Source organism: Lampetra fluviatilis, chromosome 42 (genome assembly GCF_964198595.1).
Source record: "Lampetra fluviatilis chromosome 42, kcLamFluv1.1, whole genome shotgun sequence".
NCBI lineage: Eukaryota > Metazoa > Chordata > Hyperoartia > Petromyzontiformes > Petromyzontidae > Lampetra > Lampetra fluviatilis.
In genome coordinates, this window is record NC_136316.1 from 481,750 (window position 1) to 506,866 (window position 25,117).

Sequence of the window (25,117 nt, forward strand, 5' to 3'; positions counted from 1 at the left end):
CCTTCAGGCTGGAGGCCACAGGGCTGCAGCAGAACAAGGTCATCCGCCACGGGTGAGATTGTCCGCGTGTTGGCGATGGCGCCCGCCTCGGGCGGTAACCCCCGTCGCCGCAGGCACCGCGCTGTTGAAAAAAAATATGTATATATATATTTGCTTTACACAAGAACGTAGGCCCGTCGCAGAACGTTGGGTGAAAAAACAACGGTTCGCGAATATCCGCTGGGCCGATATACCCATGTACCCATGTACCCGACACATTCTGATTTGATGGAGGGGGGCCGAGGGGTGAAAGTCAACTCGGGGAAGAGGGGGGAAAGAGAATCTATGATAGAGGTGTTTTGGGTTAGATCGCGTAAATGTATGTCGTTAAAACCCGCCACCACCCGACACAGCCAACTAGTAAGGGTTGTCACGTAAACAGAACGTGCCAATTTGTCACCAGTACAGCACACCGGTGTGTTGGAGAGCCAAGCCACAACATTTACAATCTCAGTACGACGTTTCGCCAGTAACAGTAATTACAACTAGCTTCATCAGGCGACAGCCAGATTTGTGGAGAAGTCCACCTGCATCATTCCTTATATAGAGGCGTAGATGTGTTGACCACTCTTCTGTGCTCTTGCACAATGTGGGGGGGGGGGGGGGGGATGACTGAGGCAACGTACATTATGCATGTGCATTATGCGAGCCCTTTGAACCCATCTAACCCAAAAAACCTCTATTATGGATGATATTGGTCGCGAAAGCCTACGTGTTAAACAGGGAGAGTATCTATCGTCTCGTTTACGTCGAAAAATCGCTCCTGTAGAACATTCGTTTTTTGTGTTGTAATGTAGGGGGAGGGAAGGGAGTGGCTGTGTAGGAGAGGGGAAAGGGGGGACGGGGTGGGGGGCACCGCGCTCCATTTTTAAATTTATAAAAAAAAAGAGATCTGCTCGTATTGACCCTGTCAAGCAAAATCCACAACCGCATCGCTTTGCTCGGCCATCATCTGTTCATTTGTTGATGTAGATCCCGCACCGTTCCTGTAAAGTGCCCGTGCTGCAGACAGCACTCACGTAAAGCAGCACGTCACCGCGAACAGGCTTCCTGTAACGTCGTGTGAAGTAACTACGCCAATAACGACATGGCATCACAACACAGGAATGAGGCTTTGATTGTCAGTCTTATTAATATCACGCTTGTTTACCCAGGGGAAATTTCACGGAGTGTCATGACTCTTTTTCAGAAAGGTCATAACCAAGCGCTTTCAGACGCGCTTCTGCGGCCGTCTGGAATGCTCTTCCTTCCGATATTAGGAAGCCACTGAAGCTATGCACTTTTTGCTCAGCTACATTGAAAACTAATTTCTTTAGAATAGCTTCTTGAAGTTAGTTTGTTGTCCTTTCCCCCACACCTCCGCTTAGCACATTTGGCTACGTACGGAGCGAAGCAAGTTCACCATGGGTACGCACGTACACGGGTGCTAGGGTTGCTTCGTACAAGCCGAGTCGTTTTGCGGCGTAACGTTTGAAATTTTTGGCAAAAGTGGACCACGACGGCAGGCGCACAGTGGACTTGCTTTTGCGAAAGCCATCATGGGGATGTTGTAGCGTCCGCCGCGAAGCCGAACGCGCATGCGCCGCGCTGTCTACGCTTCCCCGCGGGTTCTTGAGGCGCCCGCCGCTGGCATCGTCATCGTTGTCCTCGGCAGAAAGGCTCTCCCGTCGGCGGCGTCTCTCCGCGCGTTTCATTTCGGGCGGTGCCTTCCTCCGAGCTCCGCTTGACCCCCCGCCCACCCCCCTACCCTGCGCGTTTAATTTCGCTCACTCACTCACCGCCGCTGTTTTCCAGCGACATCCGAAAGGGAGAGACGGTGACAGTGCGGGAGCGGCTCACGCCCACCCGCCCGGGACTCCGCAAGCTCGTGGGCAGCATGGTGTGCAGGCAACTCACCCAGGTGCTGGGCGACACCGACCTCAACGTGCACTGAGCTGCGAGGTCACGGCCAGGGTCAAGGGGATGCCGCGGCCGGTGCCGTCGACGCTGCCCACGGCCCGACTCTGCCACCTTGGGGTGCTGCTGTGGCTGGGAGATGTTAACTGCCCCGCCTGGTACACAGGAGGTCCTGGGTCTGATCCCGAACCCGACGCCTGCTGTATATTTAGGGGTTTGCATGTCTCTCTCTCTCCCCGTGGTCGCGTGGATTTTCCCCTTCCACATTTATAAACGTGCATTTAGAGTATTTGGTTTCCATAAAATGTCCACCTGATGACAAGCTACTTCGTTGAGCTATCATTTGTGGCCAGGTCGCTCCTGAAAAAGAACAAACGTAGCTCAGTGGGCCTTACCTGGTGAAATAAAAAGAGTTTTTAGATTAGTGTCTGATGTTAATCCATTAATTGATGCTTCGTTACACCACAAACATATTAAACATCCTTTATATTCGGTTTTTGTTTTTATATATACTATGTGCATTTTGAGAGGTCGGTATGTTCTATGAGTTTAGGTCAATGTAAAGGTTTCTTCATGCCTGTAGCTCGCTCGCTCGCTCATCACTGCCGGCTGTGGGGCCACCTCTAAGAGAGACCGAGCACGGAGAGCTCCTGCCAGAGGCCTTTGGCCTGCTCTTCCACGCTGGGTCAGATGCCATAAACAAGCAGCCACCCACACTTGACCCCACCACACGCCGCAACCTCCCAGTCGTCGGTGTGGTGAACCCCTTTACACTGATGGGTGGACGGAGTCAGTGGGGGCTGAGGGGTTTTTAAAAACGCGTTTCAACTGTCGCGCCGGGAGGTCAAACCGGCGACCTCTGGATGGCAAATCCTCTGGATGGAAAATCTACTCGGACATCTGTGAAGAAAGAGCCATCATAGCTCATCGGATTCCTCCACGAAAAATACTGATTCTGGAATCCGGTGGCGCTGACGGTGATCCCACTGTGGCAGCATCTCTTGGCAGAAGTGAGGGCTAATGATCCCGCTTCCTCCGAGATTGAAAAGCCCGGCGATGGGAAAACAGAGACGCGGGGAGGGGAGGGGGGTGGACGCACAGATGGGCGTACGGAGCAACGTCCCAGCCCGAAACTTGGCGGCAGGAGGCCCGTGATAAGCTGAGGGGTTTTATTTTGGACCACGGCTCTGTCTAAGAGCACCACTGCAACCCTCGGTCAATTCGGCAGGAAAATGTAATTACAGTGCAGGGGCACCGAAGCCGATCGGCGCGCCGTTGAGACCGCGGCGGCACTGGGTGCGTTACGGAGTCTCAATGTCACCCCCGACTGGTGTGACACGGTGACAGAGCCCCGTTGTGACGGCAACCCCAACCACGCCTGGTTGTGTTCTAGTCATGCTATTGCGGAGTTGTCCGCGTAGTAAAAAAAAAGCTTTCAGCTGTTCGTTGGTAATGATGATGGTGGGAGATTTGTTTTAAACTCCGCCGCTGTGCCTGGTTACCGCAAATAAAAAAAAGAATTATACGCATGGCTAAGAGCCACCTACAAAGTGGTACATATTTTAACAAACCCAGAGCGATGATGGGGTTGTCAACTCTCGGCCAGGAAACTCTCGGACCAGGGATTGAGGGCAAACTTCTGACGACGAATCGTTTTCTCCACTACAGTGGCACGTGGCTGGGTACGGGATGGAAAGTGTGACGATTTTTTAATTAAATATGACAATTATAATTTAAAAATGTCGCATACATAGTAACTTTACATCGTTAAATTTAGCCCATTACCCAGTGAATGTCACGTTACCAAGAGGAGGCCATTGTGCGCCAGCGTCACGCTCCGAATTGACGGAAAAAAATTAGACCGCAAATTCCGACAATTGAAATCTTCATAGCAAATAGTGCCCCTCTAGTACGATCAATGAGCTTACGATCAATCACTCTTTGGTTCTTTCGGTAAAGTCACGAAGAAAATAAAATCAAATAATCGAATTAGACGTTTGGGTTGCAACAAGCAACCATCATCAGGTAATAATGAACACACAGACACGGAAACAACATAGGCAGACACACGTGCAGAGAGAGACACACACAAAGACACACAGAGCGAGAAACACACCAAACTTCTGTTTGTCTTGGCCAATATCGAGTGCCGGGCATGTGGAAGAAAACGGGAGAATCTGGAGAAAAGCCACTCACGCGAGGGGACACTGCCTTCTTAGCCATCGCGCAGTCCCGTGCCAATTTACAGCGCCTGGCCCGTCCTGCAGGTCACCCGTTCAAGTAACACATTCCTGCGGAGGGAGCTGGTAGGAACGTTGGGTTGCTCGGTCAATTGCCAGGTCAACGGCGGCGTGGTGTATTCCGCAAATATGGCCGACTGTGAGGGCGGGCACAAGCCGGCGTGAGTAGGTTAAACGTTGAGTTTTATAAGGGCACCAGAGGGTGACCAGCCCCTCCCCACCCAGCCCCACCCCTCCCACCCCCCACCCAGCCCCACCCCTCCCACCCCCCACCCAGCCCCACCCTCCCCTCTCCATCCAGCCCCACCCCTCCCATTTTTGGATTCACGACGGACGGACGGAGACAATAATCCCCCGTGGGCTGGTGGGACCAGGTGGTTCCTACCAGTATTAACCAAGCTCAATTCTGCTAAGCCTGTCGATATCTGACGAGAACGGGCAATATTGAGGATGCTTTGGCCATCATCATGGACTCGTGCCATACTAGGTGCACTTTGAAGTCACGTGGAGTGGGAAATAATATCTTTGGCAGGAGTACACAGGACGGACCCAGATGTTGTGGATTAGCAGAATGGTGGTGGCTGGCAGATGCACTGCCTGCACTGCCCACCGTGCCCGCTCGCTGGGGCGTAGCCGCCCGATGTCGTCTCTCGTTCTGGGCGTCGCTTCTTCGCTCCCGTTGTTGCTGGAGGGGCGGCTGCCTGCTGCCGTCCACTGGGATTATTCAACTTTATCTTTGGCAGACTTGTCCCGCAGCCAAACTCCTCGTAAAACCACGACTCCCCACACGCATCCCAAGACAAAGACACCACCCCCCCCAACAACACACACTCCAACACAATAGCGACACACACAAGGCAAATGTGCATTTCCACACAAACACAACGCAGAAACTTCACATAACAAGTACGCACACAGCCCAATAAACAAACCCCTTCAACAACATAGCAAAGATCCCCCAAGTAGCCTGTTGGAACTTTGTGCTGTTAGCGAGCACCTTTGAAGGCCAGAATGGCACATGAGGGTTATGGGTGGCCAGCACCAGGTACTCATTTGAGGCTGAGTCGACCTAGGGGAGAGGCCCAGGCCTGGTTCAGATAATCGTCACCGGTGTTGGCCGTGAGCGGGAATCGAACTCGGGTTACACAGAGTTCACAGCGCAGCGCTCTAACTGCTGCACCGCCGCTCCCCACGTCCAATCCAACACATACACGGTCCACTTTGCGTGCACACACAAACACCCACACACACAAACGCACACACATACACACTCCCCCAGGAACACACACGCCGACACATCTCGATCGCGAACACATCCCAACACGCACGGACAATTCAGTAGCAGCAGCGCGCTCACGCACCCACAACACGTCGTGTAAGTTCAGCGAAGTAAATCCCTTAATTCACGCCCTCGGGGTGCCCGGAGAAACCGCGTGCTTGGGGAACTTTAAAGGGCTTGCAGGAGGAAGTCGACCTGCGGTGCAACTTCATCGGCATCGGCACGCGGGAGCTCCGTGACGTTGACGCGGTGCCACGGCCTCCTGCCGTGACGCTCGCCTCTTGTGTGGTTGGTGGATCACGCAAGGGATTGGACCATGGGCGACACTCGTGGCTGCCATGGGTAGGTAAACTAAACTGTTTTAAACTCATGTTTATGTTACCCGGTAAGACCCACTGAGCTCTTGTTCAGGAGCTGCGGGCAATCAAGTACATCTACAAGTACATTCTCAAAGGATTCGACTGTGCCAACATCGCAATCACATCCACAGGACAACCGGAGCTGCGATACAACGAGATCACCAACTTCATCGATTGTCGATACATCAGCGCACCGGAAGCAATGTGGCGATTGCTGGAAAGCAAGATGCATGATCGATCACATGCAGTTATGCGACTACCGGTGCATCTTCCGAATCGGCAGCGCATCACATTCGAAGGACACGAAGAGAAAGCTTTAGATGCAGCGACTACCGGACACACAAAGCTTGAGTCGTGGTTCCAACTGAACGAGCGCGATCAGGATGCACGACAGCTGCTGTACGACAGCTGCTGTACATCGATATTCCGCTCCACTACGTTTACGTTCGAAACGACTGGCAAAAACGTCAACGAGGAGGCAACAAGATAGTGTCGCGCATGTACACCGTCACCTTCAAAGACGAGGAGCGTTTGTGCATATTGCTACTTCACGTTCCCGGGGCAACGAGCTGAGTCATTAGGAACATTCAATAACGTCATTTACGCCACATTCAAAGAAGCCGCAGCAGCACGAGGCCTTCTGGAGTCTCAAGCAGAATGGGATCAATGATGCACGGAAGCAGCAACTTATCAGATGCCGAAGCAGTTGCGTTACACTTTTTCCTACATCTGTTGTTTTGCTCAGCTAACAAGTGCTCGGGAATTGTGGGACAAGTTTTGCGACGATGTGACCCTCGACTACATGTGGCAATTTCCCGGAACACACAGCAGTCAACAAAGCTCTGCACGACATCAACGCAGTTCTAAAGCAGCACGGACTCTCGTGTGCCATCATAGGTTTACCAACACCGACTGGGAATCCAACAGAAGAGCAGCCTTTCGATCCAGTCGCTGAGAAAGAGGAAGGAGACCGGCAAGTTGCCATGCTTTACGACAAGCAGTTGGATGCATTGACCAAGATCGTGGCTGCAGTCGACGACGAGGAAATTGATAATCGCTACTTCTATCTCGACGGACCTGGAGGATCAGGAAACACTTTTCTCTACAAAGCTTCGATGGCATTCATTCGAGGAAGAGAAGAGGCTGTGCTTCCTTTTGCCATATTTAATATCGGCAGCTTCACCCAAAATAATCTGCAGCCATAGATTGGTCCGCAAGAGGGCGTCGCGAGCCTGTGCAGTGGTCACCGCAGGGCCAGGCTCGAGCAAATGTGCTAGAGTCACTGTGCTGAGCTAGCGTCCCATATCTAACGGAGCGGGTTCCTGCCAATAACAATTGGCAGTTCACCAGTGTCGGTTCAAGCGAGTCTGACTGCTGATGAGATAACACTTCAGTGTCAAAGTCTGTCTCCAGGGAATTGCTTGCGTTGAATCGATGCCGCTGATGAGATGCGCTCCGGAAGGTCGTGCGGCTGACGTGATGAGTCGAGCCACTCGCATTGTTCGTGTGGAGAGGCGGCGATGCGTAGACTGTCGTTCCTGCGCTGATATTTCGTTCATTGCAAGGCAGCGGCTGTAGCTGTGCGTTTGTCCGCAAGAGGGCATTATGTGACTTGTGTAGATCCAAAAGTGCATCGATAGCCACCTCAACCCCAGTGCCGGATTAAGCTAATGCGGGGCCTGTAGCATTGTTATACAAATAAAACCCACAGACTGAGTGAGACCCGTAGGCCACTGAGTTCCATAGACTGAGATATTCACAGAATAAATTACTCGGTCTATACATTCCCATAAACTCACAGAGATATATATATACTATTAAACAGACCCACTGACTCGTACAGCCTCTTATACCAGTCTCGGACTCCAGATGCCCATAGATTCGTAAAAAGAGCCATAGACTCGAGACACCCATCGGGCATAAGTGTCACTCGCTCAAATGCATTAACTCGTAAAGAGACAGACTCGGGAATATCCCAAAAAAATACTCGGATCTTTAATTGTAAGTCGTCTTCTTTTTACACTTTTATTTAAATCACTCTTGTCTGTTGTGGTTGTTGTCATTGTTGTCGTTGTTGTCGCATCCTCAAATATTGTGGTATTGCCTCAAATCTTGTAACTCAATTTTAACCCACTTCCCAATGTGGTATCGACTGAAAACTTGGTATACTTATGTCATACTGATGACAATACTATATTCTATCATAAAAAAAATGTAAACCATCTTTTTTATGTTATGTTTCGTCTTAGGTCTAATTGTCCACGCTCAACTCACGTTGGCTGTAAATCACCACGCTCACGTTATGGCAAGCCTCGGGGCCACTTGCTGGAGTCGTGGAGTTCTGCCATTACTCGTACGGTACATTTCATTAAAGCGTGTTTAAAAAAAACATTTTTAAATATTACTTAAGTGCGAACTTAAATACACAATTCAAATTGTAATAAGTATAACTCTCGTATGCTTTTTCCCACTTAAACACAAATGGGCACAAAAAAGCTTCAACATTGCATTTACTTGGAGAACTGGGTTGTGCTCAAGTAATGGCTAGTTAAGAAAGTACAATTTGCATGCAAAACAAGTTTTACTTACTCATCCCCTACGGGACATGACGCAACAGTGAGCTCTCTCCATCTCTCCTGTCCATGGCTGCATGCTGTGACTCTCTCCATCTCTCCTGTCCATGGCTGCATGCTGTGATTCTCTCCATCTCTCCTGTCCATGGCTGCATGATGTGACTCTCTCCATCTCTCCTGTCCATGGCTGCATGCTGTGACTCTCTCCATCTCTCCTGTCCATGGCTGCATGATGTGACTCTCTCCATATCTCCTGTCCATGGCTGCATGCTGTGATTCTCTCCATCTCTCCTGTCCATGGCTGCATGCTGTGATTCTCTCCATCTCTCCTGTCCATGGCTGCATGCTGTGATTCTCTCCATCGCTCCTGTCCATGGCTGCATGCTGTGATTCTCTCCATCTCTCCTGTCCATGGCTGCATGCTGTGATTCTCTCCATCTCTCCTGTCCATGGCTGCATGCTGTGATTCTCTCCATCGCTCCTGTCCATGGCTGCATGCTGTGATTCTCTCCATCGCTCCTGTCCATGGCTGCATGCTGTGATTCTCTCCATGAGAGGTTCATCTGACCAAGCTCTTTGGTGACAGTTCTCTGCCAGGTGGTTTTTGGCCTCCCCGGTTTTCTTTTTGCCCGAAGGCGTCCATCTCAGGTAAATTTTAGGGATGTGGTTCTGCTCTAATCTTAGGACATGGCCCAGCCATCGCAATCTTCGTTGTTTTATCTCCTTTGTGATGTTCCGGCTTCGGATTCTCGAGTACAATTAGTGATTGGAAATTCTGTTTGGTCAAAATATACGGCAAATGAGGCATCCATTGTTGAAGGCCTCATCCTTTTTCACGTCTGCTTTTACTATCCTCCAACATTCAGAGCCATATAGCAGGATGTACTTGACGTTGCTCTTGTATATTTGGACTTTGGTTTTCAGATTTTTTTGAAATCAACAAGGTTGCTGAATAAAGGTGTGTTCCATTGTAAGCACTGGCTCCCATTCCAGTAAGGATCCGGCTTTCTCCTTAAGAGTGCCATGGCAACACCATGTATAGGAGTTCTCATGTCCTGAGTACAGCACCATCGATCTGTCATTCATCACAAGACGGTCCAGAGCCGGTCCAGCGACATTCCCTTATCCCCAGTATATCGAGATTGCGCCTCTTCATCTCGCCGAGGACTTCCGCGGTCTTGGAGGTCTCGTACAAGATTCTGACATTCCATGCGCCAAGGCGGATCTTGGTTTTAGGCCCCAATAGGCCCTCTTTCACACTCCTGGTTTCCGGTTGGCTTTCATCAGGAGTGATCATACTGCCACTCGAGGGGCTCGAGTGGCAGTGTGATCACTCGAGTCTACCAAGGGCCTGCTGTCAATCGTTTCGTTCATTGTCATTTCTGCAACATTCCGTTTTTTTATGGGGTGACGTTGTTAGCGCCACGCCCAACCCCCAACCTGGAGGGCCAGTGTGCTGGCCTTCATCTGGCCTCTCTCCTGAAACCTATCCGGTATGGTTAAACCTGCCAGGGGCCAGAAGCTCCCACCGACATCGCTTTCAGGGGCTTTGGGGCACACAAGCCTCTCCACCACAACAAGGTCCACAGCCATATTTAGTGTTCTATAACATTGTGATTGAATAAGCACGTGTGTACAAAGATGTCCAATGCTGGTGGACGTTTGAAGCTAAGTAGAATTCATTCCTTTGGCAAAACAAGTGATAATTCCTCCAGATAAGACGCCATCACTTTCATTCCGTTCATGTAGTTTGAGCTTCAAAACACAGATACAAACAACAAATGCAAAATCATTAGTATTACTTCCATGAAATTACTTCATAAAAATATTCAAACATGTAATTGCAATATGCTAAATTGCACTTAGCTGCACCAGGATGGATAATAAAACACATTTTAGGTAATCGAATCATTTGCATACTATATACTTTGAAAGATGTGATGTAATATATATAATGCATATGTACTTGAACATCATATAATGTGTACGTGTAAAACATGCAAAAAAAGTCTAAACGTTAGTGAAGGAGGAGGGGTAGATGGTGGGAAAGGGTAACCAGGGAGCGGTAGGTGGGGGGTAAGTGGGGCTGCATCCCCTTGGACCGACGAACACGACTACAGGACTCTACAGAATGCATACGGAAGTACTTTTATATTTTTGTTTATCTGGCTGGGGTTTCCTATTCCTTTTGGTCCGTGCTTCTTAACCTGGGGTGCACGGGCATGTATGTACAACTAATTTTTTCCATCCAACCGATGTATTTATTAATATTATAAATAGAAAAATACGATTGAGAACCCAAGGGGTGCAGGCTGCAGTGAAGGATAAGAACCACGACTTTAGGCCAACCTTTCTGAAACCCACGGACCACTGTCAAAATCCTCAAAACAAATGTTGTGGACCACCGTGCACCAATAACCCCTTGAAGATTGCGGGTTTATCGTTCGCGGTTTGGACCTATCGCGGACGACCTCTCTGTATACCAATTTAGCTTCAGTGTGGGTTGGTTTTGACCTATCGCGGGTACCCTGCACCTGGAAGCACTGCATCACTGGCTGGTGCCGTGGTGCGGAGCGTTGTGGGGCAGGGTGAGGGATGCGAGACGGTCAGTGGCACGTCAACCTTTGCGTGCAAGCATCTCAATGACAAAGACCCCCATACAGTCTATCAACAGACTGTTGGGGCAAGTGCTGTTAGCGAGTAGCACCTATGAACGACGGCACACAAGGGGGTGGGGGTGGCCAGCACCACGCCCCGCCCCCTTTGTCTCCCGAGTGGTGACATTTACACATCGCACCAGGTACTCATTTGGGGCTGAGTCGAGCTAGTGGAGGGCCACGACCGGTTCACATAATTGTCACCGGTGTTGGGCATGAGCGGGAATCAAACTTGGGTTGCCAGGTTCGTAGCGCAGCGCGCCAAACATTGCACTACTGCTCCCCACTCGCAGACAAACGACAACACCCGCCGTTTGCTGCTAAGTGGCGGTGACGTCACCACAGCGCCTGTACCAGGCCAGGTATTCACCACCCCCCCCCCCCAAGCAATATTCAAGGGTCTCCTGTACTCGACATCATCGTATCTGCAACATGTATGCACACTAGAAGTTGGAAACCACTGCTTCAGAGAGAACAGCCAAAAGGAATTCGTGGCGAGCCGCGTTGGCTTACAGATTGAACTTCTCATTCTGCGAGTGGGCGCCGTCGTCACATGCACCCAGTGAGAGTAGCAGCACATTAAGCGCAGTGTGGCGAGCGAAGTCAAGTGTCACCGGGATGCTGCACCCGTCACGGATGAGGTTTGGCTCGACGCCAAACACTGCACGCACGGCCACAAACAAAAAAACAGAACATCCATAAGAGGGTGATTACCTTTTCCACGGACCAAAAATTGGACATGCAGTATTTCTCAGTCGGCCTAAGGGCTATCGAAAACTGCGCATGACACCACAATGAAGTTCAACACAATACCACCAGAGATCTCTGTACAGATAAATTCCTGCCACATGAACACAGCCGCCAAACTCCAGGACAATCCACCAGTTCAAACTAAGACAGCAGATCGCAACCCGATCTACATAGGCATTATATAAAATAAAATAAATCACAAATGCAGCAATATATATGCTTTTTCATCATCTACAATAATTGGGCACAAGGCATACAGTATTCCGTTGATCCGTTGATGATATAAAATAAAAACGTGGATTTCAGAACAAATACAGATTAGAGACATCCTATTGACTTGCTGAAGAAATTCAGTGGCAATGGGGCACATTGTTAGAATGTATGATGGGCAAAGGTCAAGAGTAATGACAGAATGGGAACTAAAATAAGGGAACAAGTTTGAGAGGATGACCGCTGCGGAGATGAAGTAATTTAATCAACGAGTGTGCAGAAGGTTGGTGAATCATTGCACCGTGACACTGCAAAGAATGGCGATGACTTAGGAGAGTGATCCGGCAGTAAACGGCACATGGCTAATGATGAGATGTTACGATACATGCCGGATATTCATACAGATACCTACAAACAATTGTGGCAATGCTTCACACGACTGTGTCAAAATCCAGTGATCAGGGGGACACTGTCCGTGGAATGCGCACGCACGCAGTTTGTGTGCGTGGCATACCCCTCCGCATGGCATTGCGTCCGGCGGTGTAGTTGGGGTGGGTGGAGTCGGCCACCCAAGCCTGCGATCCCACGGGCATGGTGATCCGGAAGCGATTAGGGCTTCGCAGCTCAGAAAATGTCTGTGCGACATAATCTTTCACCTGTTACAATGGAAGGGTACGTACAATTATCCCAACAACAACAAGAATCACAAGTGACACACTGTCCAAAATACTGTTATGATCTGAAAAACTCTGGAACCTCCTCCATTCATGCTCGGCACTCACTAAATATCTCCCTTCCTCTCAGGTGTGAATATTTGCATTGATTTTGGCTCTTAGCAGGGAGATAAATAACCATGTCAGTTTTAAATAGCACAATAACTTTACATCTATGTGTCTAAAATTTCAATGTTATCTTAAAACCAAAAATTCACTCACGCTTTCTGCCCTGTTCAAATGTGAAGTCGCACTCATGTCTCCTCCCCTGGCAATGTTGTGTCTATCTGAACTGATCTCGACACAGGTGACACAGATAGGTCAAACCTTTCTCCCCACCACCACAGTGCCGCCGCCTTCATGGTGCCAGCCCGTATGGACATTGCAGACATCAAAGTACTCATCATACTGTACAACATTTTGGTACGAACAAAGTGTCAACCAGTTTGCGAACATTTAAGCACTCAACATCAGAACTACAAACGTGAACTTGCATTGAACCCCGTGGTACAGCTTTAGATCACCGCATCGCTACAACTATGCGCCCACAAGTTCACTAATATGTGTGATGTGTGGTCAAATGTCCTCCATAACCTGCATGGCATAGGTAGGCTCTCATTCAGCAGTGGATTGACAGAGGGCTGTACATGTACAAGTCTTCACCATTATCCGACCATGTTTGCAGTACAGTTGATCATCGATAACACTGTTCCTGGGTAGTAAGTGTTATTTCCTAATTGCTTATGCCTCAAAAGTACAGAAAATGGCTATTATTCCCCACAAACTTTGCTTTTGTGATCAGGACAGTGATATTTTGAAATATACCTATTTTCAATGAGAAAACGTGGTGTGCATTTGTGTCTTTCGTTCACATAAAGTCCTGGTCACAAAAGCAAAGTTTGTGGAGAATAAAAACCATTTTCTATACTTTTTAGGCGTAAGCAATAAAAAAAATAACACTTAATACCCAGGAACAAAATCATTATCCGGTGCGCGATTATCCGGCTTCCAACATTATCCGGCGAAATGGGCAAAACCGCTCCAAATGCTGCAAACAGTCCGGCGATCGGCTCCGTGTAGCGTACCTAACAGGCCGCTATGCTTGATTTCAGTGCCAAATATTATATACAGTACATTATACGCTGCATACAACTTAAACAATGACAATGCTGCACGTATGTACATTGTTCATGACTACTGACTGCAGTGATAACAACAGAAAAGATACAGTGTGATCTGGTGACAAGTGTGCGTGTAATTCGGCGTACCGGTCTAAAGGCTGCATTGGTCCGGTGATCGTCAAGCACATGGTTGTTGAAACAAGAGCATAGCACTACGTACATTACCCCATGCAGAGTCTTCGAGATTGAAGTGGTAAGTACGGTACAGTAAATACAATAACTTTTTACAATAGGAAATAATTTTTGTCTATTTGTATGTTTATGTATGCCAATTTCATATTGTAAACAAATGTAAAACACTAAAAAGCATATACACAATACATAAAACATGTTATTCAAGAAAGTGGAAAAATAAGTTATTTCAAATAATGATGTAGTGATTGTCCGGCGTTTTAGAAAATCCGGCTACCCCCTTCCCTCCCCCAAAGCCACCGGGTAATCAATCATCTGCTGTATTTACTCTAAAGTTATTTCCATCGTACAAACATTAAAGAAGAGGTCAAGCATGTTGCAACGTCATTTAGAATAACAATGGTAAAGATGGTGAGAATTTTCAAGGACACCGTGTTAAAATCTAGATGAGAAACATGGTCTCATTTGTCAGTGCGACCTGGGTCATCCATATGAAAAAAAAACAACAATAACATGACAAGGAATACAACAATAAAACATTTATAATGGCGCAAAAACATGAACCAATATTACAACGTAGATTTCCTGGAAACTACATTTTGCACCGTCAAATTACTTAAAAAAAAAGAAAGTTAAATTAAGTTACAGATCTCACCTGCCTCTCTACCTCATCCGGTTCCATATCTGGGACGGTCCGAATTGAGAACTTTCCCACCACGCGGCTGGGGATGACCGTTTTCTGACCGAGCTCCGAGAATGCTCCCTCAATGCCATGGATGGAGAGCGATGGCAAGTGCCAGCGATGATTTAAAATGTCCTCCTTCAATAAACACAACGCACACACAATAATGATCACACGCTAGAAAACTACACGTAACAAGTTAGAGAATTAAAAAGGGGAAACAAACACTTCGAATTTCAATTAAATGTTTAACTGGCACTGCGGCGGACACGATTTTGCACGGATCAAACCTGGACATATTTCTCAGTCAACCAAGGTCTATCGAAACTGTGCAGTAAACCTTAATGAAGTTAAAAACAATACCAGTACCAGATCTTGCTACAAAACAATTACTGCCACCAATTCCCAGACTGTCTGGGACAAACACAGACAGATGCATTTATATGTGTTTAGAGTTCTGTGGGGAGCGCTGATGTGGCGGTTAGTTTGCTGCACTACGAACCCGGCGACCAGAGTTCGATACCTGCTCACGACCAACACCAGGTGACGATTATCTGAACTGGTCCTGAGCCTCCCATCGGTCGACTCGGCCTCAAATGAGTACCTGGCGCTCTGTGTAAACAGTCCCACTCGGGAGACAAAGACGGCTAGGCGTGGCGCTGGCCACCCACCCCTTCTCGTGCCGTCCCGGCCTTCGTAGGTGCTTGCTAACATCATTTACCCTCTTGTCTTTTTAAGGCTATGTGGGGGATATCTATGGGACCTTTTTTGACCAGTACCAAGACCATTAAAAATGAACAGGCTTTACCATTTCAGGCAAGAGTACAGTGTGGTTGATGCAGACTTGATGCCACGTGATGGGTGTCTATTTGGCATTTGAACATCTTAGCACATGTGCTCTTGCCGAAAGGGTTAAGCCCATTATTTTTTTCATCTTGATACTGGCAAAAAAGGGTCCAACAAATCAAACTGCTCAACCCAAGCTATTGGTTTGATATCTGCATTGTCTTTGTACCATGCACCCTTTGACATTCTTCGGTCTGACGTATGCATGTTGAACTTCTTCCGCACCATACGTAGCCAACCGTGCTAATCAAGAAGTGGGAGGACAAGAAACTAGACACAGACTCGTGGAACAAGGCCATGAAGGAGCCTGTAGGCCAATCAGTTTCAAGGACAATGCATATGTCAGGGTGTCATAAGCACCCTTAGCAAACAGAAGATAGCAGAGATGACACTTCACGTGGCCTTAAAGTGCACACAGCCTGGCACAAGCACCGTGGTGATGTCACTGCTACTTAGTGGCAAATGGCGGTTGTTGAGTTGGTGATTGGATGAATGGAGGAGTAGGATGAGGGCGTGGGTGAGTATCTTCCTTCCCTTGCTTGCTCCTTCCTGTTCCCTCTCGATTTTATCCTGGTAATTGTCTGTTTTTGAGACAATTGTTACGTTATGGATGCATTACATTTGTAAGCAGCTGTTGTTCACGGTGCTGTCTGTGCCTTGGTATGCTGCTGGAGGGTTGTGGCCCCGATTTCCAGCCGGTATTCCTCAGGACTGAAGTCCACGTTGGCGCACAGCTGTGCCTCCATCTCCGAGAGCGGCTTCACAGATTCATAGATCCCTGGCACCAGGATCCTGCCACTGCTGTCCACTAACGATGCTTGAACACAAAGGCACACATATATAGATGTACACATACCACAAATGTAACATGAGCAATCGGTTAAAGTATTTCTGCATTTGTGTATGTGTTAACTGGATTCGTGTATGAATGCAACACCAGTAATTGCAAGTACTGGTGTTGCATTCCATGGGAAGTTGCTCCTTCTTGGTTTCGGCTCCTACTGTCTGGAATTCCATTTCTCTTGAACTTTCTGCTGTTGAGGCTCTGCCCCGTTTCAAGTCAAGATTCAGACCAATATCCTCCCCCCACCACCACCCCGTAAATCATTTGAACAAGTGACTGCATTAAATACTAATTAGCTGTAAATTGTATTGCATTGTGACCTACCCAGAATCTGCGTGAGATCTGTCATCGCCTCGTGTACAGAGCCACCGTAAACCCCTGAATGGAGGTCCTTCTGGGCACACTGGACCTGCAATTCACATTGAAAAAACACAACAATCACACTGCACCTGCACTCACACTGCACATATAACATGGATGTTGCACAAACACGATATTCATGTCATAAAATGTTATACAATGTATAACGAAAACATTAGCATATCTTAATTTTATATAAACCAGTAAATATATCAGGGGTATATGTGCCTCGAGATATTGGAAAAATATACGTATTTATACTTCGTATTGAGTAAAAAATAGTTAAATGACAATAGGCTACAAATTATATAAAAAATGTAAGATTGGTCAACTGTCTCGCTGCATAAATCAGTGGCGGCTCGTCGTTACAGCCACGGGCGCCTTCTTCACCGCCCTGAATGGGTCTCGAACGGCGTGGCTACAATACTAGAAGCTTGTCGCAATGAATGAAGGAATATCTCTCACTCGGACGCCTTCACAGCTGCCCCGAGACCTCCCCGAGGCACAAATCAGAGTGCGGTGTTACAGCGGTTTCTAATATGAACAATTTAAAGCGCTATCTTCATTAGGCAAGTCACGTGAAAATTTTAAACACAGCAAAACAATTTATAGAAAAGTTTTTTTTTATTAGAAAATAATTTCTCATCTACAGCTGCTTGGTGGATCGGTGTCCCAACACCCCTAGTGGACAAACCGTGCCCGGCATAAATACACAAATACTGCTCGAGTTGAGGAGGGAAGACAAATAGGGAAAGGTGGGCATGCCTTGACAACGTACAGGATGTTGCTTGTGGAACCGTAAAGGCTGCCCCACCCACGGGATATATTTACAGAAACACAACGTTCACGTGCCATTGCGCAGTCCGAGAGGAAACACCGAGAGGGCTCTGACCTCAATTTCAAAGTAGCAGAGACCCCGCAGGCCAAATGTGAGGCACGGCGTCTGCGTTCCCAACCAGTAACTGTCGGAGATGCACACGCAGTCCACGTTTCCAAAGAAGGATTTGCCCCGCTCAGCAATCAGCTCACCGAGCCCAATGGAACCCGACTCTTCCATGCCTTCCAAACACAGCTTCACATTCACCGGCAGGGCCTGCAGTGATACTCACACATCCGCACATTTCACGGATACATTCCCATTTCCCACAATGATTTGTTTCCAAAGCTGAAGAGCTTCGTCAGTTTAACACGTAAGCCACAGAGCTTATTTATTTAGTGAATCTATTAGGCATCTATTAGGCACAGTTACATAAAAAGTGCGTATTAGTCTAGATTATAAAGAAAAAACCAAAACCCCCCTTTGGTCTCACAGATTTTAAGATTGATCAACTGATATTATTTTGTAAAAATAAAGATTTTACCTGGAAAATCTCTAGAGATGGAATCTCTCTTTTTACAAGGGTGTCCGTGGTGTCAATTACTGCACATAATGAAAGGTATACAAACATAAAAAAAAAATCTCCAACTCATCCAGTGTGCTTGCATGCATTGTCCGTGCGTTGAGCATCACACGTCACACCCGTCAATTCGGCAAACACGGACATAAATAACTTTTTACATAAATATATGGTGCAAATCACCATTTCATTTATAACGCACCCTAGCTGTAAGTCACAAATGTTGTGAACATGCGTTTTAAATTAGATTTAAATTTAAATGTGAATTGAAAACTAATTCTTTCGAACTGCTTTTTGTGTTAAGTTTGTTACCCTTCTCCCGCACCTCCAATTAGCCCGGCTCGCAATGTACGGTGCGAAAGAAGTTCAGCATAGATATACACACATACATACAGACTTGCAGCATATGTTTGTGTGTCTGAGAGACAGCTCCGTGAGGAAGAGGCTCTTTGTCTGAATGAGAGTGCCGTTCATACATTTTATTCTTGGGACATGAAATGTTTCCCATGAGCTATTCACGATGGCTACTGGTCTCTGTACCTTACTGACAGCTTGAAACGACTCAATGCAGTTCAGCCAAGACAGTACAGGACCCTTGTCATCCGTTGCACCACGGCCATACATCTTTCCTGTGAAAATTAACCAATTCAGCAATTTACACGCATAAACATAAAGCATATCACCATAGCTCAATCAGCAATTGTCCATCAAATTGAAAGGCTTGTCAAAAGACTGCAATGTTTGAGGTACTACAATATTAGGAAGCCACTGGAACTATGCACTTTTAAATCTAGATTGAAAATATTTGTTTTTTAAACTGCTTTTTTGTGTTTAGTTTGTTGTACGTCCCCTGCACCTCTAATTAGCATGGGTTGGTTACGTATGGTGCAAAAGAAGTTCAACGTACAGGCGACCCCTGCACCTACGACCTAATTGGTTGTTGTCGAGCCGTAGTAAGTCGAACCCTCGTTTCCCATCGGTGCAATGTTGTAAATTGGGGTTCCGTTCCTGGCAACCCATTACATACCATAAAAATACCAAAATTGACCACGAAAATAACAAACATTTATTGTAACTTAACACAACTTTTACAAACATATATCAGGTAAAAACAAACACTTACATTTGAAAATCCTTAAGTAGTTTTCTGCATGTGCATCACATTTCCTATTCTCAGACGTAGCGAAAGGAATTTTTCTTATTTGAAGAAAATTTACAAAAAAGTGAAGAGTTTTGCGAAAGAGATGCGTTTCGCTCTAGGCGCAGCTGCAGACTGTCGTGCTATACTCTACATACGCATATGGCGGAAGAGCAAAGCAGCGCCATCAGTCTGAGTCTGGGCATGTCATGCCTGTCATGCGCAGACTCGTCGACAATGGACTCGGCGTCGGCAGCAGTCATAAAGCAGTCGTAGAGTCGAGTTGTGGTCGTTACAGTGGGGGGGGGGTGTTACTGTAAGGTCGTAAAAGCGGGGGGTCGCAAGTCGAGCCGTCCTAAGTCGGGGGTCACCTGTACATGCGGAGAAAGTCGAACCCTCCCAATGAACAGGTGACAAGGCCTTTGTCGTTGCAGCGTCAACGTTTCAGAAGAACCTTGTTTCTTTGATTAACATCATAAATCTTCCTTAAAACAATATTCTGAAGCAAAATATGGGTACAACCGCATTTGCAAATGTGATTTGTAACTTTGATCCTTACCCATGTAGCAACAGTTACATTTTAATGCGCAATTTAATTTAGGGATTGTGTTCTCTTGGTGTGGCCTGGGACTTTTTTTGTTTTGCTGCCTTGCCCAAGATTATATTTGGTGTAGAAAAAGCGGCAGGAATGGATGTACTTATCATCAATTGATGTACTTATCCTGTATATCGATAGTTCAATGTTAATGTGCCACTTGATTGAGGGACTACTGGGTGTTATCTTGTCGTGGTCTGGGACTGTTTTGTTGTTTTGCTGCCGTGCTCAATCTTGATAAATCGGACTTATATTATTGATTAATTCATTATATGCAGTGACTTGCTTACCATTTTAGACTCCCATAATTTGTTGTATTGTTTGTTGTTGGAACATTCTGACCCACCCCTACTGGACATGTGTGAAAAAAAGAGCTTCATAGCTTATCGGATTCCTCCTCCAGACTAAATAAATATTCTGATTCTGACAAATATTGAGCTGTCAACGTCGGTTAATGTAATACATGGCCCAGTGGTGGCATGTTCACTGCTTGTTGCAGGGGTTCAAATCAACCCATCACTCCACTCTATTCACAATGCGCACGCGATGCCCTCACCATTCCGATGCGTCAGCGTGAAGGGGTCACTATCCCAGCCATCCTCAAGCTGGGCAGGTTGGACGTCCAAGTGGCCATACACACAAACCGTCTTCTTGGCCGGATCCCTCCCAATCTCTGCGAGAATTACTGGCGGTAGAGCTAACTTGGAGCCATCTGCTAGCTGTCAAAACACGTACAATCCAGCGAGACATTACGGTTTTTGTATCCCAGTACTAAATTCTACCGCAGATTACAAAGGTACACCCCTGCAAAGGGAGTATCTACACTTTCCCCCCACCACACGAGACTTTAGGGGAGACAAATTGTGACATATCCACTTACACTTCTGGGTAGCCAGAGACAGTTGGGGGATTAAGAAACTTGCACCATTTATATCAACAGCCACACCAGGAGATGGAGTTGAACTGGTGACCTCTAGATTACAGGTGTGCTAACCAATATACCACAGTGACTGCTTTCATTTTCCATTAAAGATAAACACGTTGCGATTATTGCTGTAGACATTTATGACTGGTAACAATTTTTTTAAATACAATTTTTGGTAATGAATTACCGGTAATGGAAAACAAAACAAATGTAACAACTATGCATACTCTCAATCCACACATGTAAATTAAGTTCAACGTTGGTAGCATGGCCTACCGTCTCCGTGCCAATGTCCACCATCTCCACAGCTCCTCCTAGGCGCTCGATGTACTGTGCTGTCATCTGCACCATGCGCAACACTTCGCCGCGCAGTTCAGGCTGGCTTGACACACTGCGCACAGACACCCACTCAGCCAGCCTCTGTGCAGGCACACAACACACGCGTATCGGCAAACACGTTACTCACTGCCCACATGCAGCGCTTACAGAATGACAACAAAGCCAAAAGATGTCTGACAAAAAAATATGAAACACAATTGCTGAGTCCAGGACTGAAGGTCCAAAAAAATCCGGCAGCCAAAACAGTCTGGGAGTCCTCAACATGCTGAATATATTTGTTTGGCACTATAAACCAGAGTAGAGTAAATGGTGGTTAATGCCTGCATTTTCCAATTAGAAAGTCTGAAAAACAACCACACCTTGACACCGCTGTACACTATTACAATATCTTACAACTATACCAGATTTAGAAACATACGTTTAGAGTATTTTGGCTGCTATAAATTTCCACGTGATAAGCCACTTTGTTGAGATATCATTTATGGCCAGGTCGCTTCTGAATAAGAGCTATATAGTTCAGTGGGCCTTACCTGGTAAAATAAAATGTTCACAAAATACATTACAGTAAAACAAGGGTGTTTTATGGTAGAGTTGTGGAAATATGCCGGTATACGATAGTACACTCATAACGGCACTTCTCAAAACATAAACAATCGTGTACCAGCACTTTTCACAGCGATTATTTTCCTGTACCCGCAATGTTTACACGGATGGGAATTATTAATGAGCGTGGGCTGCAGGATGAATAGGCCTCATACCGGCACTTCTACATTTAAATTTCCACCACTGGTTTTGTAAAATAAACGGTATGGATATCCATTGTAATTTATATGAATACCTTAATCCCCCCGCTCCCCCAGGTAATTGGCTCACAAGTTACGATATCTTATTTACCCCCTCTATTTAAGGCTGAAACACGCGAGTATTTTTCCACAATCCTGCCTGTCGCTTGATGAGGCTGGTTGTAATTACCGGCGCATTGCAAATGCTGTGGGTTCACTCTCCAACACACCGGTGTGCTGAACAAGCAACGAGTTGGCACGTTTTGTTTACGTGACAAACCTTGGTAATTGGCTGTGTTGGGTGGTAGCAGGTTTAACGACACATTTATATTATCGCGATCTTATCTTATAAAAAGTTTATGGATAAACGGGTAGTATCTGCAACAGTTCTGCGGATAATTTCCCACGGTTTTGTGGGCCACTGGTGGCTCACGCACCACAGGATGGCAACCACTGCCGTACACTTGCACTAGGGATACGTTCCCGATTATTCAGATGAATCCGAAGTTGGGCCTAGAGATATAAATATAAACAAAAAAAAAAGTTTTGCATTACAAAAAAAATGCGACAATAGCAACAAGTGTCATCGCTCCCATGCCATCACTTTCGTGCTATTCTCATCCAAGCGTGTCATGTAACGTCATGTTAATGACCCACGATTGTCACAAGCGCATAAACTTAGTTTTAAAAGAATCCAAAAATGCTAACATTAATGTTTCTTTTTTTCCGGTGGAACTTTATATAAAAATGTATAATTTGATTAATAGTTAGAATTGTTTTTACTCCAGTGACCCGGCTGCTGCTGTGGGGTCCACTTTCTGCCCCGCCTCCTTCCCCCCCCTTCTCTCTCCCCCCCTACTGCCGAGGCCTACTATACACTACACTATACACTACACTATACACTACACTATACACTACTATATAACCTCGTGCCACGGCAGGTCTCTCGCCTACTTCAGCAGTCTCTTCTTGCTGTGGTTGTGCCACCTGATGACAATTGCTTGTGTTGCGATCGAAATGTCGTGATCTATTATTTTCTACCTACGTGACTTTACCGAAAGAACCAAAGAGTATGGATTCCTGCAGTCACGAAAGCTTCAAATCCAGAATATAAAAATTCTTAAAAAAAAATATTTAAATATGAAATTAAATCAGACATTGGGCCTAGAAAACAAAAAATGTTACATTAAAAACAAACAAAAAACAGACTTTGATAAATGTCCAAGATCCATTAATATCACATTCATGTATTTAAACTCCGAGTCGACGAGGATAAATGTGATCATACCTTGACAAACAGCTGCTGGTTGTTCTCAATGTGCGTGAACACATCTTGGATGCTGGAAGTCATCCGTCTGACAAGGCCAAACCCTGTAAGCCACTGGGGCACACACCACAGCATAGATATTGTTTTGTCATTACCCAACGCTTGCATTTGTTGATAATCGATTATCTAGCTGCGGTCCCGGGCCGATACGCCGAAACTGCTCCAAAGGCCGGCGATTGGCACCATTGGCTTAACAAAAAAATATACATTAGGTGAAAATCTAGTTTTTCAATGAACACATTTTTTTATTTCCTCTTAAAAGTATAAAATCAATTATTTTGACCCCAGAACTAATCAAATTTGATGTGCTGAATAAAACTGGGTGGCTTGCATAAAAAAATGTACTTATCGAAAGGAAACCACCCACTTTTATTCAGCTCATCAAATTGTATTACGGTAGTTCTTAGGTCAAAATAGTATATTTTATACTTTTAAGAGCAAATAAAAACTGCATGCATTGAAAAGCTAGATTTTCACCTACTTGTTCTACTTTTGAGTGCAAATAAAAGTGCGTGCATTGAATAAAATACCTTTTACCTAATTTATTTTAAATCTTGAATGAAAGCTTTCGTGACTGCAGGAATTAATGTTCTTTGGTTCTTTCGGTAAAGTCGCGTAGAACCAAAAAAAGTGTTCTACGCGACTTTACCGAAAGTCCCAAAGAATATAATTTATTTTAATGCTAATCTTGTAAAATAATTTGTATACGTACATATTCATTCTAAGATCTCTAACAATTGTCCTGATAATTAAAATATATTTGAAATAGTGCAAGACATTTTTTAAAGAAATAAACAAACCACTAAGAGGCCCAGGATCGACGGGACCTGGACCGGTTCTTTAAAATAAATCTTGAATTGTCACGCGAGACGACCACGTGTGTGTGTGTGTACAAGTCTGTGTGTACAAGTCTGTGTGTGTACAAGTCTGTGTGTACAAGTCTGTGTGTGTACAAGTCTGTGTGTGTACAAGTCTGTGTGTCTCTGTGTGTGTACAAGTCTGTGTGTACAAGTGTGTGTGTGTGTGTACAAGTCTCTGTGTGTACCATTCTGTGTGTGTACAAGTCTGTGTGTGTATAAGTGTGTGTGTGTACAAGTGTGTGTGTGTACAAGTCTGTGTGTGTGCAAGTCTGTGTGTGTGCAAGTCTGTGTGTGTGCAAGTCTGTGTGTGTGCAAGTCTGTGTGTGTACAAGTTCAGCTCGCTAGGCTGCGTAGATCCGAAGACATCACACCTGTCACCCCCTTATCAAGGACCAATTCAAACATTATCGGTCAACCCGTGCCCTTATAAATCTCAACGTTCATCCCACAAAGTCCCATCAAAAGGGGAGAAACACAAAAAAATAAGACAAAGACAACAATGTTGTTGATGTTGTCCGTATTGAAACGTCTGTTCGCCGTATGGAGCTGAAAACTCAATATCCATGCACAACGATACGGCGCAAACCCGTATGGGTTGGCAGCTTTTGGATATTAAGAGATTCCACAGAACATAAACAGACAAAACAGGGCAAGTTAAATAAAAGTGTGTAATAGTAATAGTGATAATAATAATAACAATAATAAATAGATGAGGGCCGTGCTTCGCTACCTCGCCTCGGCCGCCTCCCCCAGCCGCCGAGGCCGCGACGCGCATCGCCCGGGCCGGGCCCCGCAGGAGGGCAGCCATGGGAGCGGCTGCCCGCAGCCTCCTCCTCCTCCTTCTCCGCCTCCTTCTTCTCCTTCTCCTCCGCCTCCGCCTCGCTCCTGTCACCCCGAGACGCCAAGGGCACCACTGCCCAGCAGCGACCACCAAGGGCACCACGGCGCCCCCCCCCAAGCCCCCCCCCAAGCCCCTCCCCAAGCCCCTCCCCT

The 25,117-nt window shown here is 46.4% G+C and overlaps 2 protein-coding genes across 2 annotated transcripts in view; one reads left to right on the forward strand and one right to left on the reverse strand.

Annotated features, from left to right (window-relative positions):
• Positions 1-2,321, forward strand: part of LOC144946722 (protein-glutamine gamma-glutamyltransferase K-like) — a 12,462-nt gene extending 10,141 nt beyond the window's left edge. Inside the window, exons 13-14 of the mRNA XM_078875852.1 lie at positions 8-52; positions 1,834-2,321. Of these exons, the coding sequence (XP_078731978.1) occupies positions 8-52; positions 1,834-1,972 (184 nt within the window). The 3' untranslated portion in view covers positions 1,973-2,321. The remainder of the gene's footprint in view (positions 1-7; positions 53-1,833) is intronic.
• A 4,624-nt stretch (positions 2,322-6,945) lies between these two features.
• Positions 6,946-25,074, reverse strand: LOC144946765 (cytosolic non-specific dipeptidase-like). The gene is made up of 12 exons (XM_078875927.1): positions 24,855-25,074; positions 23,226-23,318; positions 21,093-21,236; positions 20,448-20,610; positions 18,699-18,787; positions 17,654-17,854; positions 16,726-16,810; positions 16,214-16,374; positions 14,685-14,849; positions 12,518-12,659; positions 11,557-11,704; positions 6,946-10,141 (listed from the first exon to the last, which is right to left on the reverse strand). The coding sequence occupies exons 1-12, from the start codon at positions 24,930-24,932 to the stop codon at positions 10,066-10,068; spliced, it is 1,545 nt and encodes a 514-aa protein (XP_078732053.1). The 5' UTR covers positions 24,933-25,074; the 3' UTR covers positions 6,946-10,065.
• Between the last annotated feature and the right edge of the window lie 43 nt (positions 25,075-25,117).